Raw genomic sequence first — 13571 nt, forward strand, 5'->3', positions numbered from 1 at the left:
TTCATAATATTTACTACATTCAGTGCTGCGCTTTTTATCACATCGAACCCTATGAAAGCATCTACGACTTCTGAAATTGTAGGAATAATAGAAAAGCAATTCATAATTAGTAGAATCTAATTATTTGCTTGATTTATAACATCTATATAATATTAGATAACAATGATAAGAAATGTTAAGGAATAGAGAACGGAGATAGCGACATTTGTCCGAGACTTGTCTGAGACGAGTTTCAAGAGACTCGCGATATCAACAAACTTCTAAAGACGTGACATAAATAGTCACGGTTGAGATGGTGAAGCTAGCAGATTCGGTTGAGACGACTTCTCAATTTTCTCAACTTTTCTGGGAAAACTTAATCGTTACTGTGCTTACCAAAGATGACGAGTGCTCGAGAAAATTGTGCTCGAGAAAGTGGTGCAAACTTTTGTGTAGAAAACCTGTAAAAGTATTGAATATACTAAAAGGGGGTAATTTTCTTTGTTTGTCAATATCGAAACACAATGAAAAATGAAGTTGTTATAGATTTAATCAGTCGTCGATCGTTCAATGATCTATGACTTATCAGTTTATAACAAATAGCATTATCTTTATTTATTAATAACGCTTCTTTTGTATAATAAAGTATCCGGATATGCAGAGACTGGTAACATGTTTGCTATATTAGGACCGAGGTATGGCAAAATACGATATGTATACAGGGTGTCTCATTTTAATGTCCCACCCCAAATAACTTTTATTTTTGTCAAGATCAAGGTCATTAGAGGTTATTCTTCTTCATTTCTATGTTCTATTTTCATTTTTACGTAAAAATGAATTCTCGATACAAAAATGAAAATAAAAGAAGCAATCTCCATGACTTTGATCTTAACGAATATTATTCAGGACATGTTCCTGAATTTAACTATTCAAGCAACTATTCAAGGTCAAATTAATGACACCATCTTATATCTCTCTCAAAGTTATCTTCAGACTTTTGTCTGAAACATTTTTTTCTATATGTGTGTGTGTGTTTTAATCTTATACAATTTCTCTAATTATATATTATATATATTTAAATGGCTGAAGATGACTAAGTCAAAACGTTCCATATATTAATGATATAAAAAACTCTCACATCTTTTATGTTATAGTTTACATGCTTAATGAACTTTCATCTTATTTTGAAGCTCGCGTTTGACCTATCTTCCTATTCATTTGTATTTACATATTTGAGCAAGAAAAATCATATTATATTTTTTTCTAAGATCAAAAATAAAAAAGTTATTTAGGATGGGACATTCAAAATGGGATATCCTATATATATATGCCTTTGTGATTATTTTACGCTAAATTCATGGATACATAACTTGTTTGCTAATTATCACTAGTGATGCTGGCAAAACTACATTCCTAGCTGCTTTGGCGAAACGACTTGAATTATCTTCGGGCGCAATAAAGATCAACGGACATGATGTTTCTCGAGAAACGATGGCAGCAATATCGAGTTATATATCGCAATTTGATGCTCTACCCTCCGTGCTTACACTCAAAGAATATATGTCGTTTATGGTATTGAGAAGATATATATATATATATATATATATATATATATACACATATAAGAATCTATAAAATAATGCGGATAATGATTGATTAATAATTTTTGTAATCGAAATTTTCATACGCGATGGATTTGACGTCTATTCCTTTTAGTGCGCCTTGAAAATAGGAAATAATTGTAATGTGCTACGTAGAAAATTCTTAGGAGAGGAACTTTTGCGGGATTTGGGATTGTATAAGTGCATCGATACCACTATATCTGAATTATCTGGCGGCGAAAGAAAGCGCTTGTCGCTAGCCGCGGAATTGGTGACGAGACCGAAGATATTTTTTTTAGATGAGCCAACCAGGGGTAAGAATTAATTTGTCGAAATCGATCTTACGCGAAGAAAAGATCTTGTCGCGTTGATCGATCGTTAATTTCCGAGAGTACCGCGATATCGAACGTAGATCTATCTACAGTAATAATTTTTATTAAATAATTTTTATTATATGAATTCTGCCTGTCGTGAATAAAATCACACGATCGTTACATTGATAATTAATCAATGTAATATTATAAATAAATATTGTATAAACAAATTTATATTTATATTAGTATTTATATCAATATTAATTATTTTAATATTTATATTAATAAATATTATAACGAATTAATATTTATATTAATAAAATTTTTATATTTAATAAATTTATATTAATATTCGAACGTAGGTCTAGACACTTTTGCCGCGATGCACGTTGTGCAATCATTGAAATTAATCGCCTCGAGAGGCACTATGGTCTTCTGCACAATTCATCAACCAGGTATGACGATATACAATATATTCAGCCATGTGATATTGATGGCCGATGGTAGATCCGTATACTTTGGGACTCTGAGGAACGCCACGGATTTTTTTGAGAAGTAAAATTAATCAGATATTCTGACATTCGTATTAAGATTCGTCAAACGACAAAACAGTGATATATTTTTTATGCGTAGCCAGAATTATCGGTGCCCTACAAACTACGACGAGTCCGAATATTTCGTAAACATTCTGTCACGCCGAGCAGATCGCAATATTGAGCTGTGCCGAGCGTTTTCACGATCACCATTGTCAAAGATTCCCGCGATCGAAAACGTCTCGGTTTTTCACGCTAGTCATCAAAAGTATTGAAACAAGATAGCAGCAAAATTTGTCGAATAAATTTTAGCAAATAACATTCACAAAATTTAATAATCTATATTGTAGAAAATCAGGATGGTTCGTACAGTTTTATTGGTTGCTCTGGAGAATATTCCTGCAGAATAGAAGAACGATTTTTGACAATTGGATCGCGTGGTTCTCTTGCGTGGTAACAAGCTAGAAAAAGAACTTGAAGTGACACTTCGATCAAACTCCGATTAATTTAATCGGCGATTAACTCAACCGATAGAATTGCTTGCGGTAAAATTTCTAACTATATAATTCGTTTAATTAATTTCTAATCTACTGTTTTCTTCTCATACGATCAACATTAACTAATAATTTCTGTCTACATTAATAATATTTAATACTTGACAAGTTAATTGGAGGTTTGGTCAGAGACAATTGGAACGAGAAATATTTTCAAATACAAGGCAAATATTATAATGTAAAAAGAACTGTGATCTTTCATAGCTTTCCATCGTCTTCGTAAATATTTTTTACATTGGCATTAATTCGTTGACACAAGAAGGGATACAGAGTGCTCGAGGCATATTGTACTTCACGATCTCTGAAATAATTCTTACAATGGCTTACTCCGTCGTTTACGAACTACCTGGCGAGCTTGTTCTCTACGTGCGCGAAAGCAACGTGTACACGTCGGGACCTTATTATCTCGCCACCGTTCTCGCCTTGGTAATTATTCGAAACGTACGCTGGAAAAGCAGCACGTTCGTAACGTTATTACGATTTTTTCATTTTTTTTCGGGGGATTCTTCAGATACCCAGGACGGTATTCAAGGCGCTTTTATTCACGGTTGCCCTGTATTTCGCGCTGCATTCTGAATTTTCGCTGCTCAGCTTTTGTTCCTATTGTCTCTGCACGACGGCAGCGGCTATCAGTGGTAATGCCTATGGTATGGCAATCTCTAGCTGGATCGAAAACATCGACATCATCACCTCGATAATGTTAGTGCTTGACTTGTTGTTCCTTTTAACGGCGGGTACATTTTACAATTTGCGGTAAGTACAATCGTTGTCAATATTATGACAAATAGAATTTCATCGCGCACATTAAAAGTTAACTCTCGCAGCACTCTTCCAAGCTACTTGGCGTATTTCAAATATACTTCCATATTTTATTACGCCACCGAAGCCATATCGATAGTACACTGGTCGGGGATAGAGGATATTGGTGAGAAACAAAATCTCCAAACTGCTCAGCCTTGTTACATTGAAAAAATTGTTCTCATTAAAGCAACAAAAGAATCTAACAAAAATGGGATTTTGATAAGACCAAACAGAATTGTATGATAACCAGAAAATATGTGCATGTAAATTCAGTTGTTAATTTTTTCGCATAATAATTCAAATTATTATTATTATTATTATTAAATTCTGTCTAGTCTCATCCAAATATCATTTTTGTCGAATCTTTTATCGGTTTAATCCGAATAGTTTTCTCGTTGTCAATGTAACATCCTATTTCTCTTTCTTCAGATTGTCCAATCAATCGTAATCTGTCTTGTTTGTCAAACGGAACAGAGGTTTTATCGGAATACGGATATAATGAAGAAAATTTCTGGCGGGACATAATTGGACTGTTGCTTCTAACGATTCTGATGAACATCATCGCGTATCTCGGCACAAAGAGAAGAAGAACGTCAAGGTTTATCGTTTATTAGCGAGACGCGATATAGTTTCCTGTTGTTATTATGGAATATAGAAGCTCGTTGATTTCTTCAGATCACATAGATTGATAACGCGAAGATTCAATTATTGTCATTTATTATTTGTCATTATCACAAAAATTATAAATATATAGAGCATATCTGGCTACATTTTTCTAATGAAATTCCTTTATTCTAACAATTTTTAAGTTTATTGATCAATTGAAAAGTATTTGCTTTTTATATACTTTATATATTTATAATTTTTATAATAGACAAATAATATATATATATATAATTTGTATTATGTTTATATGTATATATATATATATATATATATATATATATATATTACACACACACACACACACACACAAACGCATGCGCGCGTATATGTATGATACTATTTGTGTAATCAGTTTTGTAGGTCAGTTTTGTAACTCATTCCATCAAACGCTTAATTTTGCTTATTTACGAAAAAGTTAATTACCGCAAGATTTGCAAACAGTATTATAAGAACTCCTATATCATCTGTGTAAAAGATACTCTAATTGTGTCAAAGTTTTATTTTTAGCATTTATTTAAGAAATATAGTTCAAACACAAAGTGATAACGGTATCGACCTTGTTCTACTATCTAATAAATTTCCTTATATATACAAGTATCTCACATCGTAAATTTGTGAATTAATATCGTCAGTTTCTTATTTTTCTCAAGGAGAATTAAAACTTCTTCTCGCAGAAATGTTAAGTCAAATTAATCTACACGCAAAATTAGTTTACTCGTGCGTTACGCAAACCGACAACATAAAACTGGAATAAAGAATACTGTAAACACAGATTATAGTTGTACATTTCTGTTAGTTTTCTTGATAGATTTACGAGAAAGCAGAAATGACACTCTACGTTCTTCGATCGTATGAACCGTACTATTAAAACGTGAGTAGATAAATCTCGTCATTGATAACAAAAGGAGAACACCGAGAATGTGTAGACACACAAGTTCAAGCATGAACAAATTTTATTTATTCTTCAATTATTCTTTCAATTATTTTATATTTGTCTGTCTATATACACATTAATTTATTTATTTATGATATCTTATTTTATTTAAATTTATTTATATATTGTATACTGAGAGAAAAATGTGCTAAATTTAAACAAATATTTGCTTGAATAATACCAGTTGAATATTTACTGTAAACATATATTTATTTGGTACCAGAACCATTAATTTGGCTTAACTATTATTATCTTTATTTAATAAATATTTGTTTTCCGTAAATAAATGTTATTTATTAAAATTTAGTATATTTTTCTCTCAGTATTTAAGCATTATCTCCCTGAGAATTCGGTTTGGGAGCACAATCGAATTTGGGAGCTGGAGATAATGTAATCCTCTACGACCAATTATCGGAGCATAGGGCAGAGAATTAGAGGGGAAAGGGAGTGAGTAAGCGGGCGATAAAGAGTGGAGAATCATCGCGTTCACAGGAAAACGATGGAAATATTGGAATCGGCGCAATATGATTCCACGACAGGTCGCGAAACGAAACGAAACGAAACAATGTTTGCGTTGCGCGGAACGTCGGAGATCTCTCTCTCTCTCTCTCTCCCTCCCTCTCTCTCTCTCTCTCTCCCCCTCTCTCTCCCTCTTGCCCTCTTTTTCTCTTACTCTCCTTCCCGTCCTCCTCATCTCATTCAGTTGGAAGGCTTCCTCTCTCATCCCCACCTCACGAACGGAGGATTTGTTAGTATCGAGCGCGTTCTAGCTAGTACCGTGCCAAGATGGCCGACGTTTAGTCGTCTCTTAGTCGGGTTTAAGTCGGCTGCGCTCATCTCTCTCTCTCTCTATCTCTCGGGCGTACGTTCCGCTGAATTAATCCGACGTTATTCGCATTGCGTTATCTCGACGTTCGCGTTTTACGTGCCTTATGCCGCGGATCTAATCCGATATACCGAAATATTTCGCGTGTAAAACACGAAAGCGTTTCATAAATTCTGTCCGATTATAAAATTATAAAACGAGAATGTTGTAAGCATCGAGACAATCCGCGTGTAAAAACCGCTCGACTCTACTCACGGCTCTTCGCACGCGGAATTAAAACGACGAGAGAGCTATTATCCCACGGATAAACCTTTCAAGCGGAGAGGAATAATTACGAATAGTTGACAGTAACTCCGACTAGATATAATCGCGGTGACTTTCGTGACACTCGGTAGACGCGCCGCTCCGGTAGCAACTAAACAGCTGACGGTTCTAAAACCGCGCTTAAACAAGCAAACGGGGGGCCGCGAAACAGTGATGGATCAATGCGCGACAACAGATGTTTTGTATACACGTGGGTTGGACTAGTTAGATTAGCTAAATTACCGCTAATTAACGCGCGAAAAAGGCAAGAGAATGTCGACGACGAGCGAAACGACCACCGTGCTGCTGAAGAAAAGGGAGAGGACGCAGAATTGGATCCCCGAGGAGAAGAGCGCCCTGTTCTCCCTGATCAAGCATCATGTGAGCGCAATCGAGAATAAGAAGATCGACGCGGCCGCGTCCGCGAAGAAATCTGTCGCCTGGCAAAAGATTTACTGCGCGTTCCGCGGCCAATTCTCGGCAGATCGGGACATTACCAGGATCAAGGAACAGTGGCGGAGGATGAAGGCGCAGGCGAGGATGGAGATGTTCTCGTACGCCGAAAAGGTGTGACTGCGTTTAGACTTGCGTAAAATATCATTCGAGAGGCATTTTTCCTTCCATCTTTAAATTAAGGTGATCTTAAAAAAGGAAAGAGAGAGACATTTAAACAAAATTCGATGTTGCAATTAAATTCTAATGGATAAACATTTTTTTTATAATCGTCAATGAAGTACACGAACAACAATCATATTTGTAAAAAAAAAATAATTAACAACACTTAATAGGTAATATTACATGAGATTTACAACAAAAATTACATTATTCAAGTCACGAAACATCATATTTGATTTTTTTAAATTAAATACTTTCCTCCCGAATGTATTTTATAAATGAGATACCTGAGTTTTTAAATAAAAAGTCGAAATTTTTTCACGTCAATTGAAAATTATATTTTACGCTTATTATTTTCACATTTAAAAGAGGGGCAATTTATAGTATCGTTAATTTGGAATGTTTTTAAAGTGAGACAAAGAGGAATTAAAATTCGGGACTGGCCTTCCTAAATATGGAACGGTTGATCACCATTCTAAACTCTCTTTTCTTTTTCTTATTTCTTCCCGGCCTTTGGTCACGCGCAGGTACGAACCTTGGGACCGGATGTGGCCGCCAAATCTCGTCCGCCGAATCTCTCGATTGAAGTGTGGCGGCTGATGGAAAGCGTGCGCAAAAACGATTCCGAGAACACCGATCGTTCGGACGACAGTCAGGACAATGAGAATCCACTGAATCGGATGGCGATACAGGCGATCCTGGATAAATTGACGTTACCCACGGAAACGCCAGGTTGAAATATATCGAACATCGCGATTTCTTTTTTCTTTTTTTTTCCCCCCCGAGCTTCCGGGAAATGCTAATTTTGAATAATTGTTTTGCGTAAAATTATAGAAGTATTTGTTTAGAACCGGAACAGGAGATTAAGATTGAGGTCAATAGCGATACCGAGGACGAGAGTAATCACGGCGAACTGTCGCGACAAGTGTCGGAGGACTATTTCTTGCAGCAGAAGCGTCCCAGGATCAAGATCCAAGGCGAGCCCGTCGATCTTGAGCACAGAATCACTTGCCCCGACAGTCTGTCGACGTCCCGCGTCGAGAATGGTACTTGGACTTTTCAATGCATTCAGACTCGATAGTTGAGTCGAGCGCTCGGTGTTATTGATATATTCTTCTGGATCGTTCATTAGCGGATTCAAAAGTTTGTCAAGGAGGAACCATTGGTTCGCTACAAACAAAATTTTTGTTAAGGTCAAATATGTGAAAAAATAGAATATTAAATTATTATATTGAAAAAGTATTATTTAAACATATAATTCACACCTTGCATTCATATATTAAATATATAATTCATACAAATACATAATTCAAACATATTTTATTTCAAATTATATTAATACAAAGGAATAATATAACTGAATCTATACTTTTTATATCTAGGAGTTAAGTTAAAAAATATTTTAGGAATATTGAAATTGTGATTAAACATTTCAGAAATATTGAAAATGTATATATAACATTTTGCTACGAATACTTTGAAAAAAAGAAGACTCCAGGGGGAGGCCATGATTTCATGACCATCCGCCAGTGAGATCCAATCGGATGTTTAAATCTAAAAGAATACACCAATAGCAGCCCTAACAGTACAAATGTCGATATGTCGATTGTAAGTTGACTTGGTACAGATATCCTTCCAATGTCGTCTTTAAGACGTCTAGTGCGATTTATGCTCACAAAGCTTAAATGTGAAATCATTTCGTCCTTGTTGTTTGAACTATGGTTCATGAGCGTTGTGGGCATGAATCAGACCACAGCCTAGAATGGTTGGACTTAAAGTCGGCTTACAGTCGTTTTTAAAGCGGGACATTCCCGTCTCCAAGTCGTCTAAAGTCGACTTACGGACGTCCATTTTTCAGACGTCTAGAAGCTATAGTCGACTTTGTGTTGTTAGGAGCTCCGCACAATAAAAGGAACAGGCAACAGAGAACAGAGAATAAGAATTTCAACCCATCAGAAACTGTATATTCCACAATACATGATTTCTGATAGATTGAAATTCTCTGGAGCCTCTTAGAGAGTGAACCCTCGCTCTATAAGTTCGCTGAACGTGACCATTAACTGTGTTCAGCGGACTCGACAGCTCGATGTTATTGGTGTATTCTCTTAGATCATCCAATCAGCATTTTCTGAAAGAATACATCAATAACAATGAGCACTCACTCAACTATTGAGTCCGCTGAACGCAGTCATCGTGTTCACTTCAAATCTTACTCCGACGACGAGATCTTAGCAAAATGTTTTATTTTCGAGCGGTGGAACACAACGACACGATGAACGAACTCGAGTGGAACAATGGTCCAGCAACCTGCGACAAAGATAAATTGGTACAAAGAGCGACGTGGATCTTCAAGTCTACCCAACGCGAGCACGAGATCAAGCTGCGGATGCTGCACATCGAACTGGAGCGCGCGGAGTTGCAGAAACAGGCTGCCGTTAATGAACTGAAAACGTCCGAGCTCAAGAAACAATTGATGCTGGATCAAGTCAATGAGTACTACAGGTCGAATCCGGATGTGGCTTTAATTATGCTCGTTTTTATCAATGTATGTTCAATTAACTCTTCATCTTTTTCTAATTCTAAAATTAGAAAAAAATGAAGGAGTCGAATTGAAATTAAAGTTAATCTACATTGATAGAAACAGGTAATAATCAATCAAATCAATTAAATCCTCGGATTAAATTAATTTGACAGAATTTCTCACAGTAAAGTTTCTAATTACACATATAAATCGTTATTCTTATAATTTAATTTTTCTTTTAATTTCTTGGACAAAAAATTAATCTTCAAAAAATTAATAAAATACAAATATTACGTAATCAGGTTAATTGCAATTTGATTGAACTCGTTCCGAGAAAGTAATTGCGTTTAAACCTATGGAATTCACAATATTCCCGACACAAGCGCCACAATGCTGGTCGTAGCTGAGTTTCGCGTTCTAAGAATAGTGTTTCGTTCATGATTCATTCATCAGTTTGTCCTGTCGATTTGCCAGATTTTCGATAACCTTCAGATCCAGAATATTTCGTGATTGGAAAAATGCAACGAACGATTACGACGTTTTCGCGAAGCATCTCTGCGTTAAGGTATCGGAAGAATTCTGCAGCTTTAAAGTCGAATTAGTCGATCGTTTTTAATTCATACTTCATACCCGGCGTTTTCCCATCACAAACATAGATCCAGATATCGTCTTTATTCGCAGTAATATACTGACGTGTTCTTCTTTTCGAATTTAGGAATATCTTATCTTCTCACACATAAATAGTATTTTTTCAGCATGGCAGAGATCTGTGATATGACTTGAGTAGATGCAATATCAAAATTATGTAATAATTAGGCGGAAAGTTTAGCTGACATAACCCCTGAATAATATTTCTAAGCAGAGCTTTTTGCAAAATGCGATGCAATTGCAAATGCAGGAAAAGCTGCCATTTCATTCATATGATTGTCATATCTTTAGATCCAGCAAGAAACTAGGACAAAAATCAATCATATTAAAGAATCTTACAATAATTGCTAATGGCTGTGTTCAGCAGAAAAAACAGTTTTGCAACTGTTGTAAAATTCTTAAATATTGATTGGTTTATACATTTAGATCTAATGAGAAATTAAGGGCAAGATCAATTGTAATAAAGAATTTTACAACAGTTGCAATGCTACTATTTCTGCTGAACGTAGCCATTGTTACATTTAAAACGTACTTTGTTACAGTCAAGTGAGAATGGTTGGAGAACGTGGTTCAGGTGCTGGCAAGGGAGGAGGTGGCGGTGGTGCTGTTCGTGATGCTGGCGGTTCTTTCGGAAAGATGGAAGCTGCCCATGAGGACCAATACTTCTATAATCTGGTCAGTATATATTTCTTATTAATTGTTTATCATATCAACGATCTCATCTGTTTACACAAGTCTGAAATGTTATTTCAGCAAAAGGAACAATTACAAAAGATGCGAGAGAGCTTGCACGATGAGATCTCATTCCACGAGGAACAGATCAAGCGTCATCAGGAGGCTATTAACCGTCACAAAAAGCGAATTACAGACATGGATCAGAAAGAGTGAACAAAGTTATTAGCGTGATACTCCGACTGATCGGCGGCTTTATTATTGGTTTTGATGTAAGAAAATAGTTCGAAAATAGTAGAACTAATAGAGTATCACAGTCTTCTGTATAAACTGTTACATTATATCGATATTAAATGTAATGCTCTTAATATATATGTTACTTAAATTTGAATGGTGTTTCCTTATATGTTGTATGGATTGCTTTTAACGAGATTATCGACTTTGTACTTTGAAGTGTCTGCAAGATTATACTTGAAAATAAAACGTATTTTTCATTGTTGCTTAACCTCTTCTTGGACATTGAGCCATTTTCGAGGGGCGCGCCAATTCTGATGCTAGTTTGTTTTGTCCGTTTCATACAACCTCGTTAAATATTTTTCCGTTTAATAAGTCAAATTCGCGTTTATATACATTCTACATAAAAATTTTTTTATCAATACCACAATGCTCCGAGGTGTTTTCAGAAAAACTTGCAGATATAGGTATTTAATTCAAAATGTGTTTAATTCGATAATATATTCCACTGTGCTTTCCATGCTTTGGGTTATTTTCCTAACGCTGTGATATAAAAAATGAACTATTCCTTCCAGCTTTAGACATCTTAATGAAAGAAAGAAGCACGATTCGAAGATGGATCATACGTCGTTCGGCGACATTGCGTGTGAAACGGAATATTATTACAAGCAGGTGATGAAAATATTTTTGTAAAACGTCATTTTAGAGTCAAGCAGTAGCCACGACGTAGTAAGGTGTTACGGATAATCAGGACAGGAAATTGCTGAAAGACGTTAAGGAGAAGACACAGAACGAGGTGAAACACATGCAGAGAGAAGTGCAAATCATGAAGAATAAGATCGATGAATACAATCGCGGCATAAACGAGAATCTGAGATTTCTGAAGAGCCTAGAGAAAGATTTATCTGCTGATGACAAGAAGACCTAGGCAAACGATTCTACAAGAATTCTAAAAAAATCTCAGAATAAATATATTAATGGATCTATCGATATCAATGATATAGAGCAGTAACTAATTTCATTCATAAATTACTTAATGTTATTTCAACATATATATTTTTAACGTGTATATGAGAAAATATGCTGTACTGAATATTAGTTAAATAATTTCTAAACCTTTCTCTTTTAATGAATTAACAATTTCGCTTATTAAATTTGTAAAATGTTCTCAATTTACACAATTACTATATATATATACACACACACACACACACACACACACACACACACACACACACACACACACTTTCTTCTTTTCAATATCTCTTAAGGACGTTCTCTGACTGCAGTTGTACTCAACCTAATGAGCATATTAGTGCTCACCATTATGAAAATTTTTATGAAAATTTATTTCACTTTTATATAGTATAAGATATTCCATAAATATTAAGGTTTTTTATACAATATAAAATGCCTCCTGTTTTCGCTGTCGATCGAAAAAATAACGACTTTACTATGTTACTTTGCTTAATGATTTCTTAAAAATGAATACTGGAAGCCATATTCAGACAAATTTCATATTATTCCTTGTGTCAAATCAAATTTTATATCTCATTGCTTCAAAAAATTGTTAAAAAAACTTTCACAGTGAATAAAAAAATCCCTTTTGAATAAACTTTAGATAGGGATCCTGTGTGTGTGTGTGTGTGTGTGTGTGTATATATATTTTTTTTAAACGCTTCAACTTTAAAGTGGAATATTTCGATTTTTAATCTCTGGATATTGAGTTTTAAAGCACATATGTTCAGGACACTAAACAAGCTTATTCTATAAGTTTCAGAAACATCTAAAGAAAATGGATTGTTTCGGAGAACGTCCTTAAAACAAATTTTTAAATATTTTTCAAATAATTTCATTGTTGATTTTATATCAATAATAGCATCTTTAATTGCATTTCTTAATTAAGATTATTATTAGTATCACTTAACTCCATACAACACAGAATTTGCAGCAATATCATTGCAAAATCTCTGCAATATTGTTACAACATGTAATGTTGCTGCAATTTTTTACAGTGCAACTTTGCACTGTAGAGGAGCATTATTAAATTGATAATGAAACTAATTTGAGATATTGATTTCAGTTGAAACGATGTTTCAAATCCGAGAAACCAGTCTATAAAACTGAAAAATGTAATTACAAAAATTGGTATATCATTAAACATCTAGATCTTACAATAGGATCTTTAGAACTGCTATTCATAATCTGTCTTTATTTAAAAATTGTCTTAAAATGCTATGGTTCTCTTGATTAAATAACTTAAGAGTGTTCTTAAATTTAGAGGAATCAACTTTAAAATACCGGCTTACATTACAAATCCAGATGTATATATACAAAATGATCACAATATATATGCATGCGTGTAAAATT

The 13571-nt window shown here is 34.7% G+C and overlaps 3 protein-coding genes across 3 annotated transcripts; all 3 read left to right on the plus strand.

Annotated features, from left to right (window-relative positions):
- Nucleotides 1-88: 88 nt before the first annotated feature.
- On the plus strand, nucleotides 89-5045 carry LOC105143910 (protein brown). Its single transcript, XM_011052479.2, has 11 exons — nucleotides 89-470; nucleotides 626-674; nucleotides 1371-1551; nucleotides 1696-1894; nucleotides 2257-2449; nucleotides 2528-2695; nucleotides 2778-2880; nucleotides 3186-3407; nucleotides 3493-3734; nucleotides 3806-3906; nucleotides 4212-5045. The coding sequence occupies exons 1-11, from the start codon at nucleotides 293-295 to the stop codon at nucleotides 4394-4396; spliced, it is 1821 nt and encodes a 606-aa protein (XP_011050781.1). The 5' UTR covers nucleotides 89-292; the 3' UTR covers nucleotides 4397-5045.
- A 1131-nt stretch (nucleotides 5046-6176) lies between these two features.
- Nucleotides 6177-11454, plus strand: LOC105143968 (uncharacterized). Its single transcript, XM_087414867.1, has 6 exons — nucleotides 6177-7078; nucleotides 7654-7858; nucleotides 7975-8172; nucleotides 9379-9628; nucleotides 10838-10970; nucleotides 11049-11454. Exons 1-6 carry the CDS (start codon nucleotides 6785-6787, stop codon nucleotides 11181-11183), a joined length of 1215 nt encoding a protein of 404 aa, XP_087270993.1. The 5' UTR covers nucleotides 6177-6784; the 3' UTR covers nucleotides 11184-11454.
- A 176-nt stretch (nucleotides 11455-11630) lies between these two features.
- LOC105143967 (uncharacterized) lies at nucleotides 11631-12290 on the plus strand. The gene is made up of 3 exons (XM_087414761.1): nucleotides 11631-11668; nucleotides 11777-11873; nucleotides 11953-12290. Exons 1-3 carry the CDS (start codon nucleotides 11631-11633, stop codon nucleotides 12127-12129), a joined length of 312 nt encoding a protein of 103 aa, XP_087270887.1. The 3' UTR covers nucleotides 12130-12290.
- The last annotated feature ends 1281 nt before the right edge of the window (nucleotides 12291-13571 follow it).

This window comes from Acromyrmex echinatior, chromosome 16 (genome assembly GCF_024713525.1).
Source record: "Acromyrmex echinatior isolate Ae372 chromosome 16, ASM2471352v2, whole genome shotgun sequence".
In the NCBI taxonomy this organism is placed as follows: domain Eukaryota; kingdom Metazoa; phylum Arthropoda; class Insecta; order Hymenoptera; family Formicidae; genus Acromyrmex; species Acromyrmex echinatior.

Excerpts from the sequence above, each read along its gene's own strand:
- LOC105143910 (XM_011052479.2), top strand. The coding sequence starts at position 293 with ATGGTGAAGCTAGCAGATTCGGTTGAGACGACTTCTCAATTTTCTCAA. Across the intron at positions 2,450-2,527 it reads GCCACGGATTTTTTTGAGAA|CCAGAATTATCGGTGCCCTA; the intron begins GTAAAATTAATC and ends TTTTATGCGTAG. Across the intron at positions 3,907-4,211 it reads GTCGGGGATAGAGGATATTG|ATTGTCCAATCAATCGTAAT; the intron begins GTGAGAAACAAA and ends CTCTTTCTTCAG.
- LOC105143968 (XM_087414867.1), top strand. The coding sequence starts at position 6,785 with ATGTCGACGACGAGCGAAACGACCACCGTGCTGCTGAAGAAAAGGGAG. Across the intron at positions 8,173-9,378 it reads GACGTCCCGCGTCGAGAATG|CGGTGGAACACAACGACACG; the intron begins GTACTTGGACTT and ends TTTATTTTCGAG. Across the intron at positions 9,629-10,837 it reads CAAGTCAATGAGTACTACAG|TCAAGTGAGAATGGTTGGAG; the intron begins GTCGAATCCGGA and ends ACTTTGTTACAG.
- LOC105143967 (XM_087414761.1), top strand. The coding sequence starts at position 11,631 with ATGCTCCGAGGTGTTTTCAGAAAAACTTGCAGATATAG. Across the intron at positions 11,669-11,776 it reads AGAAAAACTTGCAGATATAG|CTTTAGACATCTTAATGAAA; the intron begins GTATTTAATTCA and ends TATTCCTTCCAG. Across the intron at positions 11,874-11,952 it reads CGGAATATTATTACAAGCAG|GACAGGAAATTGCTGAAAGA; the intron begins GTGATGAAAATA and ends ACGGATAATCAG.